General features: G+C 39.2%; 1 protein-coding gene across 1 annotated transcript; it reads left to right on the forward strand.

The window, feature by feature from the left end:
* Window positions 1-1,177: 1,177 nt before the first annotated feature.
* cyld2 (cylindromatosis (turban tumor syndrome) 2) lies at window positions 1,178-10,408 on the forward strand. The gene is made up of 14 exons (XM_042496703.2): window positions 1,178-1,297; window positions 1,653-2,148; window positions 4,151-4,280; window positions 4,728-4,975; window positions 5,066-5,234; window positions 6,135-6,267; window positions 6,456-6,560; window positions 6,852-6,931; window positions 7,049-7,115; window positions 8,048-8,180; window positions 8,271-8,379; window positions 8,466-8,584; window positions 9,059-9,263; window positions 9,535-10,408. The coding sequence occupies exons 2-14, from the start codon at window positions 1,714-1,716 to the stop codon at window positions 9,717-9,719; spliced, it is 2,118 nt and encodes a 705-aa protein (XP_042352637.2). The 5' UTR covers window positions 1,178-1,297; window positions 1,653-1,713; the 3' UTR covers window positions 9,720-10,408.
* Window positions 10,409-11,663: the final 1,255 nt, after the last annotated feature.

The raw sequence follows: 11,663 nt of genomic DNA on the forward strand, positions 1-11,663 counted from the left end.
AAAAAATGTGTCAATACATATATGCAGCTAAACAAGGGCCTAGGTTTTCTTGAACTGAGGGTTTAGTTGTCCTCCATCAGTGACTACTGAATGTCAAGCTCTTAATTTACTGTGATTTTTCCTGCATCAGTTTATAGTGTCAGTGTTTGCAATTTTGTCAAAACAAAAGTTGGTACTGAGGAGTCAGTACATCAATAATTCAGTCAAACTTAAACGGATTCCTAACTGATAGCTATGGGTTAAAGCTATATGCATTTCACTTATACAGAGAATGATCTTAGACCAGATTTTTCTGAACTCTTATAACCTGTGATTTCTCTGCACCAAAGACTGTTTCCTGTAACTTCCTACATGTTTTGTTTGTTTCTGTTAGTAGTGTTTATGTTTGTCTTATATTGTTCTTGTGGAAAATACAAGTAAAAGTCCTTCTTTCAACACTTGATAAAAGTACAAAAGTACAAAAAGTACAAAAGTACTAAAATAAAAAAATAGTTTGGGTACCAAAAGTAAAGGTACTCATAATGTAAAACTGCCTATTTCAGAATTTTACTGAATAATAATTGATGCATTGTGTTCATCGCTTTGATATTGCAGCTGCTAATGGTGGGACTAGTATCTGCTTTATATACTACTAAGACGATTGACCTATGGTAATACGTCCTATATTCTTCAGCTGATTTAATGTTAATATATTTCAAATGACTGATCCAAATTTGCAATGTAACAAATAACATTTATCCCAAATGTGGTGAAGTAAAAGTACAATATTTGCTAATGAAACCTAGAGGAGAATAAGTTCTATCACTGTTTAATATATTCATTAAGACAACAGTGGTAATAAAACTACATCTGTGTATACATTGTTTAGCCATAACAATCAGGCAACACATTTTTCCCTTATGTTATCCTCTTTGCACAGCCGTTCCCAGTTTGACTGAGTTTACTGGTATCTGTGCATCACCCTCCTCATAATAATGGGTTTTTGTTGCATGTAAAATTAGCAGCTTCATTTAGTTTAAAGAAATAGGCAACATTATAATCCCTTCTCTTATCAGACCCACAGTCACGCATTGTTGCTTTTAGGGCGGAGATTTTTGGGAGTTGCCAAGTGGGCGTTGTCGGTCACATCCAGGTCAGTATTTAAACTCCTGCAGGTTAACTCACCTACTCAGATACATTCAGGAGGAAGAGGCTTTCTCAGCGCTGGAGTCATCCGCTGCTTTTGTGGGCAAATTCATTCATGTTGCAGCAGTGGTGTAACCGGTCGCGTAGTAATTGTCCTTGACAAATAAAAAGTGTAAGTACAATATTTTCTAATAAGTATTTGTGATTTGGAGTACTGTTACAGAGCAGGGTTGCTTTATTAAAGAGGTGAATGAGTTTGTTCCAAGGCTAGCTCTTGTATGGACGTGTGGGCATTGTGATAACTATTTTATTCAATATTCTCATACATTCTTGAAATACCAGTTAATTCTAGCTATATAACCTCTCTGTATTGTCGATGGCAAAGTGAGTACTGTTTAAAAGGAAATTAAGGTGAGTGCTGGTAAAAGGGAAAATATGTTTTTATTCGAAATGAGTGCGTAATTAAATGCTCGTAACTTTTGTAGTTAAGAAGCTTTAACTCGTAGCTGTTGCTGCTTTGTTTCCAGGTTATCTGCTTCTAAAAGCAAAATCCCTGCCTTGAAACTGTCAGTCAGTACTGATGGAAATATGGATCCAAAAACAGTAGTGAAGGATAAGTTTTTCATCGTGATCCGCGGAAAGTCGAGGAAAGGCTTCTGCAGAGGATGTATCGGCCGCGTGGAGGCGGAGGTGCAGCGCGGGGAGCTGATGGGGCTGCTGTACTGCGGCGGCAGCAGCGCGGGGAGCCCGAAGAGCGGAGGCATCGTGCGGAGGGAGGACACCTACCCTCTGACCCGCCACCAGGCCCAGCTCCTGCTCTTCATCTCTCTTGCGAGCAAGCGCCTGGAGCTGCTTTGTAACCCGCAGCTGTTCTCTGCTATCTGCGAGCTGTCTCAGGGGGACCTGGTGGTGGTGAAGCACAAGAAGGGACACTTGCCAGCGCTGGTCAAGAACCTGATGCAGATTGGGAGGAAGGAGAGCAAAGACGACCTGCACATGCTCGGCTTTGAGTTGGAATATGTGGTGGGTGGCTCTGTTTGTCTGGTTCAGTAGTTGCAGCATCAAAAATTGGGGGTCAAGTATAAAGAACAAAGCAGCAGAGATGTTGGTTCCTTAGTGGTTCTTTGAGGTGCTGTTTAGCACCACTACCACACAAACACTTTCCCAGTAAACTAAGCCGAGGAGCCAGTGGAGAGCCTCTAAAAGACCATCCAGGGACTTTAAAGGTTCCTAATGGTTCTTCAGCTTTGTTCACTGGTGAAAACAATAAAAACTCTATATGTAATGCCATGATACTGGAATTTCTAACTTCAGTAGCTTAAAGAATATTCAGTGGCATTTTCGAGACCACTGTGAAGTTAAAATGTTTGCTAAAAGATAAATATAACAAGGCTCTAACATTACAAAGGTGAATTGACCTTTCTTCTTTCGTAGCACAGAACAGCAGAACGACTGATGTAAACTAACAATAAGCGAGAGTGAGAAAACAGCTGGTACTGTTGTACTGATACTCCGTATAATGGGTAGGCCTACTGATACAAATATTCCGAACCGATACGTATCGATAAATTGATATTTTTGATAACATTACAACATTAAAACAGTTTATCTCCAGAAGATAATGCATCAAGGCTGAGGCTCTCAACTTTTTTGCATTCTAAATGTTTAAAGTAAACATTTGTAAGACATGATCAATAAGCATTTATAATTTAATTAAAAGTGTAATTTAGAAGCACACTGACTTATCTGTGGTATTATTTGGCCTCATTCAAGGGGCCCCAGGCTCCAAAATTTAAAAACTATATGGTGTTACATGGCATCTCTGTGTATGTGCTATTAGGGGTGTGAATCACCAAAAGGCCCCACGTTACAATGTTATTGCAGCATTATTGCTATTTAAATGGTTTTCAATATGAACATTGTAATAACATACATGGCTTTTTTTTTTACCTTTTCTCAACTACAAATTATGCCCCTGAACAAAACATTAATATCTAAGTTAACATCTAACGAGATAAAGTGTAGTTGTAGGCTGAGTCCCTATCAGTGGCCTGGGTTCGAGTCCAACCCGTGGTCCTTTGCTGCATGATGTTCCCTCTCTCCCCCATACCTTGTTTATCTATCTGTCTATCTGTCCTATTTAATAAAGCAAAAAAGCCACAAAAAAACTAAAAGATAAACGTTTTAGTCAGTTTATAGCACTTAAATAATTATTTTTGCAGCAAAATTATCTCACAGACTGATAATGAGATTTATATTAATACTATGGTAGGCTGCCAAAGGTTTAATTTGTATTTGCAATACTAAACAATTTATATTAGAAAAAATCTATACTTGGCCTCCATGTTTTGATACAATATTGACATGCAAAATATTGCAATACTGTACTGTCTCTATTTTTTTCTCCTATCCTTACTGCATAGCATTACGATAGTGACTGAATACAAAACAATTCGAATTCTTTTACACTTTTTGCTGAATAAATGCAATTTGAGGCAGCATTGCAACCTCTTTTGCAATTTTCACTTGCCCCCAAAATTCCATTTAAAGAAATGCCCGTAAAAATTGCAACACGCTTAGAAAAGCTGTCGTGAAATCAGGCATTTCAGGCTGGAACATTCCCAAAACAGCCCACAAATTCCTGGTGGGACTGACTATTTGTCAAAGGTGCTGTCTAGTACCTTTTAAAAGATGGGTGCCGTATAGCCCCAAAAAAAGTTCCCTGATGATTATGAGCTCAAGAACCACTTTTGTCTACTGTTCAGCACGGTTTTTGCTCAGAGTGATAAATATCTGGTTTCCCTGAAGCTAATAATTTCATACTTCATAACTTCACATGTATTATGACCAGGTTGACCAAACAATTTGCATAACTTGTTTGTCTTTGGGGGAAAAGTGATATGTCAAAACTGCCAGAGAGATATGCCACTTTCATTGTTATTAGTGCAAAATGTACACATGTCTGAGAACATATATCTGTACATCTGAGCATGCAGGTATGCTGTTTTTTTTCTCTTCCCTGTAGGACAGTGATCACAATTTGTCATCCAAGAAACCTGCTCCTCTGCCCCTGTTCAGTGCTGCAGACATCGTCCAGGTGGTCCCATCCTACTCCGTTCCCCTCGGACTCCACTGGAAAGATGGCCAGTGTGGCAGTAAGTAAAGTGGCCATAAGTCACAACCTTCCATGGGATATTTCTTAAAAATAAAATACGATGCAATCCATTAAAAAAAAAAGAATAAAAGAAACGGAATCCCAACGTTCATCCCCCTCATTTAAATCAGTCAATGAAACCCTGCCATTAAAAATCTTTAGAAAACCCTGGTGATCCCAGATGGGGAGCAGAGACAGCGGTCCCAGTACACAACCAGAAAAACCAGTCCTGTTGCTCTGGAATGCAAAACAGCCGATTCATCACATGGTCTTGCGTTTTGGCACATTGTGAACTCTGAGCTGTCTACATACCTCATATCTAAACCTGTGCTGTGTTAGCCGGAGGTCAATCTGATGAGGCAGCATGTGACAAGCTTGAAAAAATTGTCTTATGACTTTCTAACCATCTGCCGCCACACCTCCACACACCCTCCATCTGTCTCCGCAGGTCTGCACAGAAAGGCAGTGACGCGCATCAACTCCATGCCAAATATAGGATCTCATGCACGACCAGTGAGGGAGAGCCTTACAGAACAGAGTGTCATTCAGAGCCAAAGTTCAAACACATCTCATGTGCCTTTGGAGGTGGGGTCCATGGTGGAGGTGGTGTCCAACTCGGGGATCACAGTGTACGGAGTCATCCAGTGGTTGGGGTTCCTCGAAGGCAAGACTGAGGAGTGGGCTGGCATTGAACTGGTGAGTGAGGAGGATTTTGTGCAGTTGCATCTTCTGTAAGCTTCAGGTACAGTATCTCCCTCATGCCTGATTTGGTTGTCATTGTTTCAGGACTATGAGGTGAACGGCTGTTCTGATGGAAAGTACGGAGGCCAGAGGTATTTCACCTGCAAAGGAAACAGGGCTTTGTTTGTTCCCATCACAAAGTGCAGCCCTGACAGCAGGTTTGTCTGCTCCTCTACAGGAAGGGAGACCCACAAACCCACCGACACACCTCCAGGTCAGACATTTCACAAGCAACTCAAACTTGCACACAGTTGATATTATTGGTATAAGTGTTGTTCAAAGTAAAAAAATTAACTCACATTTTTAGTAAATGTGAAATGTTATGTGCACAAAATAGAATTAGGTTTTCGCTTAATATTATTCATTATTGTCCACTCTAAACTGTGATGGATATAGTGGCACTCGACATAAACTTTAAGTGCTATAGAGGATGTTTTACAAGCTGACCTTTTGATCAGGATGCCAGTACTATATGAAGTTTAGGGATTTACCTAAAGTTGCATTCATTACATTGACATTTGAATTTTAAATCATGATTTCGATTAAATGTCTATTTTTTACACGTTTAAAGTTTGGTGTTATACTGAATTCGATTCCAGGGTCGGCAGTGTAGGACTGTTTCCGACTCATGTGATACAAACTTTGACATCTAACCAATAACTCTGGAGTGTTGTAAAGCCCAAAAGTCAAAACTTATTGAAAAAACATTTATAGATTGATTGTAGATATATATGTAGATAGATATGGATAATGGGGACATGGAAAACAATTATAACAGTAGGATTGTACACAAGTGAAAAATCTGTTACAAAAATAGCTTGACTTCATTTTCACACCGTTCTGCCTCGGGCGGCATTAGTGAAACCATGCACGGTTTGTGACAGTGTTACTATCAGTGCAACATGTTTGATAGTCTTGTGAACTTCCTGCTTTGTTAAAGCAGATTAATCATTATTCTTAAAAGCCTGTGTGATTGTCCAGCTGGACCAAGTTTTAACCAGTAAGAAGCTGCTGCAGAAAATCATGTTTCTCATATCTAAAGAGTAATGAGGTCACTGTTGAAATGCCATTTAATAGGAACATCTGTTTCTGTATATTTGCTTACTGTTTTCAGTTCCTCTATTTGAGGACCCAGACGAGGATGCACCACCTATTCCTGAATCAGAGGTCCTGTCTTTATTAGTGGGCAAAATGAAGGGGATTCAGGGTCATTTTAACTCCTGTTACCTTGATGCCACTCTCTTCAGGTAAAACCAGTTCACCACCCCTCAGGACATTTGATACTCAAGCAGCACAGTGTTAAAAACACAGCTGAGATTTACTTTAATCTCCCAACGTTAGTTTGTTTAGAGGGGATCATGTGCAACTAAATGAGAATGATGAACTGTAGTCAGATAAGTGCTGAGTTGATAAAATGATGTTTTTCTCTCTTCAGTTTGTTCAGCTCATCTATGACCCTGGATAATATCTGCCAGAAGCCTGCTGACTCAGAGCAACCCATAGCCTGCACTCTCAGAAAAATAGTCAACCGTTTACGCAGGTATAAACAGTCTTCAAGGCTTTTTTATATGACGCCTTGCATTATCTTTTAGCTTGAAAAACAAGAACATTATGATATTTCAGTGGTCTAGAATGGTAAACAAGGACTCTCTGTCCTGAGGATGCAGATATTGTTTCTTTACTACCTAGCTAACTAGCTAAAAAGTGCAAATGCTTCAAACTTTCTTACATAACAAGGAGTGTCTTTGTGTTTGCTCTTTGTTGTTTTACAGCTATTTCCAGTATGTGCGTTCTTGTGTTTGCTTACTGATAAGTAATGTATTTGTTGCAGACAAGGATTTGTGCCTGCTGAGAGTGTGATGAATTTCCGTAAACATCTTGGCTGCGACACTTTCCGAACAGAGGAAAAAGGTACACACCCATATATTGCAATGCATTTTCTTGATAGATTTTAAGTCATTGCATCATGACATACCACAGCCTTATGGTACAGTCCCATATGTTTTTAATTTCTTTGCATCACTGCAGACCCGGAGGAGTTCATTACTGTCCTCTTTCAGAAAGTGCTCTGCATGGAGCCACTGCTTAAACTCAGGTAAGATCTTAGCCACCCAGTATTAAACATCCCATGCTATTCATTGCACTGCATGTTACCTTGAACTTGTAAAGAAAACTTTGTTTTTCTGACATGCCTCCATGGTGAACAGACAATCCAAAAACGCAAACATTCTTCATGAACTGAAGCAAATGGGAAACATGTTTACCAACAGCAAAACTATATCAAAACATCTCTTCAAAAACTCTCACACAACTTGTGCAGTATAATCAGAGTCTTGTTTATCCAGTCGCTCAGTACTTCCTCACACATGCATTTTCACTAAACTGTCACAATATAAAACACATGAGCTTATGAATAATGCTCCCTGTGCAGAGTTTAAACACACATGTGAGCCCAGGTTCGCTACTCGGCCCGTATGAGTTGGTTTGTAGTCACGTTTTTTAAACTGTAATGTTTCAGCTAAAATGCACGTGTTAGGGAAGTACTGAGCAAACAAGGTGGCTGTGGCTCAGAGGTAGAGTGGGTTGTCTTTTAATTGGAAGGTTGGCAGATCGATCCCCATCTCCTCCAGTCAACATGTCAAAGTGTCCTTGGGCAAAATACTGAACTCCAAATAGCAAATTATGGCTGTTCACTGGTGTTTGAGTGTGTGTGAATTAAAAAAAACTGAGTAGCAGTTGGCACCCTGTATGGTAGCCTTGGACATCAGTGCATGAATGTGTGTGTGTGAATGGATCAATGTGACTCATAGTGTGAAAGCACTCTGAGTGGACAAAAATTACTAGAAAAGTGCTATACAAGTGCAGGTCAGTTCAGTCATTTTTTGGATTCTTCATTCACAGTGGAGGCATGTGAGAAAAAGTGTTCTTCAAAAAATTCAATGTAACACTCACTGAGTAACTGAAACACAAATGGTCATTTACGAGTGAAGCATTCCTTTAAGTTAGTGTTATTCTGTTTCTTTTTAGATCGAGAGAAGAAACATGTCAGGGTGCCTACACCTTTCAGATTTTTCTAGAAAAAGAACAGATGGGAAAGATGCCCACCGTCCAACAGCTACTGGACACATCCTGCCTGTCAGGTGACCTCAAGTTTGAAGAGGTGAGCATGTGCTCCTCTTAAAAGCAAAAGGTCATCAAGTCTTCTTGAGTACGTGTAACCTTAATGTCGACTTTCCTATTTGTCTCTCAGATGCCATCCTGTCTAATAGTTCAGATGCCAAGGTTTGGAAACAAGTATAAGATGTTTTCTCACATCATTCCCTCCACTGAACTGGATGTCACAGATCTCCTATACAACTGTGAGGAACAGACATAATCTGCACTAAATAAAATCAGAATATAAAGAATTTAGAGATGCTTATGGGTCACTTGATTTTCCTAACAGCTCCAAGGGAATGCTTCATCTGTGGGCACTTGGCAGAGTATGAGTGTCTTCAGTGTCTACCAGATCGCAAACTGCAGCCAGGGAGAATAAAACAGTACTGCACTATATGCAAAACACAGGTAAGCCAGAAGGTCATTTTAGAGCCCTGACACACCAAGCTGAGGGTTGGTCCTCGTTCAACGTCCAACCAAAATTATAACTAATAACTGAAATTTGATGATTGCACTTTTTGCATTTTAACTGGAGATTGTGCTCGCTGTTTGTATTGTGTGATAGTTGTATTTGTCTGTCTATATTTATTGTTGTCGCCTTGTTTTTAGCTGCCCTTTTGGTCAGGTCACTTTTGGAAAAGAGATTTTAAATCTCAATGACTCTTTTACCTGGTTAAATAAAGGATATATAACCATTTGTAAATATCTGTCACCCTAGTTTTGCAGTGTTTTCAAAGACACGTGATGTGAGGCAATGCAACAGTTGGGCTTTGTTGCTGCTTGGTCTTTGATATCTGTTTGGTGTGTCTTGGCCTTTAGATGTCATGTATCCCAATGACCAAACTTATACACGTATGTAACTTAATATTTTCTGTTCTTAAGGTACACACTCACCCTTCACGGCAGGGTCACTCCCCCAAAGCTCTAGCAGTACCAGCAGGTGTAGCCTCTGATAGTCCTGCACCCAGGCACATGATGCAGCTGTTTGCTGTGCTCTGCATTCACACCAGCCACTATGTGTCCTTTGTCAAATACGGCCCTGATCCCCACTCCTGGCTCTTCTTCGACAGCATGGCAGACAGATGCGGTAAGAAAATTTAGCTTGTTTAATCTGCTTGAATTAAGTTGATTTGTGGCATTATATAATCACCAAATAAGGAATTTTATTCTGATGTTCGTGCAAACTTTGGCTTGTTTTTGTTTTTCTATCGAGCTGTTACCCATGACTGCCTTATTTCTGATAAGGCAGCCTTGACAGTATTGGATAGCACCACACTCTGACGTCTGTGACTGGTCTTTATCTCTTCTCAAGCTGATGTCTTATCTTAAGGCTATTCTTTTGGGTTTTTGTATGACAGGTGACGATCAACATGGCTACAACATTCCAGAGATCCGGGCTTGTCCGGAGCTGGGTGACTTCCTGTCGCAGCCAGAGGAGGAGCTGGCCTGCTTGAACTCCTCCCAGGCTCCTGAACTACTGCGTAGGTTGCTGTGTGACTCCTACATGTTTTTCTACCAAAAGCCAGCCACGCCACTTTCATAGCCAAACCATGAGGACTTGTGAACGCATGCGATGACGAGGACGCAACGTTCCCACAACAGTGCCTTAATAACCTTGCATCTTTGCTTAATCAGCAAGATTTTGTGTTGGTTATTACAGTCATACAGCAGGAACTGAAACGGATGTTTTAACATCACAGGGAAAAAAATGTATTGTTCACAAAAAAAAACAAATGTATTTTTCTAACATTTAACTATGAATGATGGAAGTCAGAGTTAATGTAGATATGTGAGGAGAGATACAGCGAGCAAACCTATTACACTCTGAACTCCTCACCATTGCTTTCTTTATCTCCTGAACATCTTGCTGTTGTCCCAGTCATTATTTATACTATGATTTTTAAATGACTTTATTCTAGATGTTTTTTTATACCTGTTATTTGAGAAGTTAAAGTCTGCAAGCACTTGATACCATGTTTGTGTGGTGTTGCATAATTGTAACTCTAGATTGTGAAATGAAACCTAGGAAACAGTTACTGAAGCCTCCCAGGTCATTTAAACTACATGCTTTTCTTTTTGATGAGCTTTCCCTTGAAAAAACTGAATGTTGGAAAGTACATGTATGGTTGTATTGCATTTACTATAAACAGTTGCACAGTGTTCAGTATTCACTAGGACATATTGCTGGATCTGTAATATATTTTAATTTATCAATAAAAAACGTAAAAATTGTGGTTGGATATCAGTCAACTAACCCTAACAAAGATTGTTATTCTACTAAAACTCTGGCAAACACACAGAAACTCTTAAATAAGATAAACTACTGCAAATTATCATGTTCTTTATAATAAAAATAATAATAATAATAATGATGTTTCAAAAACAGAGTTATAAATTGCTTTACAAGACAGCAAAATCAAACCCAAGCCATAAAACAAGCAGGTTTTTAAAGAAAACGGATTAAGAAAAAAACAATTATGCTTGAAATTGAGGAAATAGGCAGTTTAAAGGAAAGAAGAACTTGAGAAAAAATTAGAAAAGGCTCTCTACAGGACTTAAAAGAGATCACTGTCCCAGCCGGCCTGATTTCGTATGGCAGATTGTTCCAAAGCCTCGGGGCCCTGAATGTGAGCGCTCTGTCCCCTTAAGTTTTAAGCTGACACTCTTGAACAGACAATAGACCTATTTTGTGTTACAATAAGATCTACTTAATTGTCCCTGTATGGAAATTTGTCTTGGACTCGGATGCCGTGCCCATAAGTGCCTTCACAGTCACAATAATACAAACCACATATGAACGTAATGGCACTAGCTTTACCAAATCACACCAATAAATTGCACAAAGTACAAATTCCACATTCAAAATACTGCACATCAATTGCATGTAACATGTTGGCAGAGTGAAATAATGCATTTCTGTTTGATCAACTATATCTAAAACCTCTTTTATGCTAAATCTTGAAAAACACTCAGGACAGAGTACAGTAGTGCAGGTAAGGACTGCTAGGTAATAGAATGGACTGAAACGCCCTCTTGTGGATAAAAATGACTTTATCATAAACATCATTCACTCTAACTGAGAAATACTTTTTTCTTAATGTATGCAGGCCCATACACCAGCATGTGCATTATTTTCATAACCTCTGAGGGAAATACATTTATCCAACAAATTTTTTTTCTTTTTTGTACGATATTTTGTCCCAGAAACTATTGTGACACAAAATTATTTTCATTTCAAGGCAATTTTATGACACTGATTATGATGATAATAATGAAATTATATTATAGCACAACAATGGAAGCACAACCTTTAAAAGAACAACTACCTTTTTATTATGGTGGAAGTGACAGCATAATGTGTCTCATAACCCTATATTTTTTTCAATTAATTTGGCTTGGATGCTGTAAAAGAAATGCTTAGATGCTGCATCAAAGTCTGATAATTATGAGCAGATAATGAGTTAATGGGCCCCAGGGCACTGATTTG

This window comes from Plectropomus leopardus, chromosome 2 (assembly GCF_026936395.1).
Source record: "Plectropomus leopardus strain MGB_pleo_1.0 chromosome 2, ASM2693639v1, whole genome shotgun sequence".
Classification (NCBI taxonomy): domain Eukaryota; kingdom Metazoa; phylum Chordata; class Actinopteri; order Perciformes; family Serranidae; genus Plectropomus; species Plectropomus leopardus.

Bases quoted from the DNA above. Each gene is read 5' to 3' on its own strand.
- cyld2 (XM_042496703.2), top strand. From the start codon at position 1,714: ATGGATCCAAAAACAGTAGTGAAGGATAAGTTTTTCATCGTGATCCGC. The intron at 7,116-8,047 runs GTAAGATCTTAG...GTTTCTTTTTAG, and splicing joins GAGCCACTGCTTAAACTCAG to ATCGAGAGAAGAAACATGTC. The intron at 9,264-9,534 runs GTAAGAAAATTT...TTTGTATGACAG, and splicing joins CAGCATGGCAGACAGATGCG to GTGACGATCAACATGGCTAC.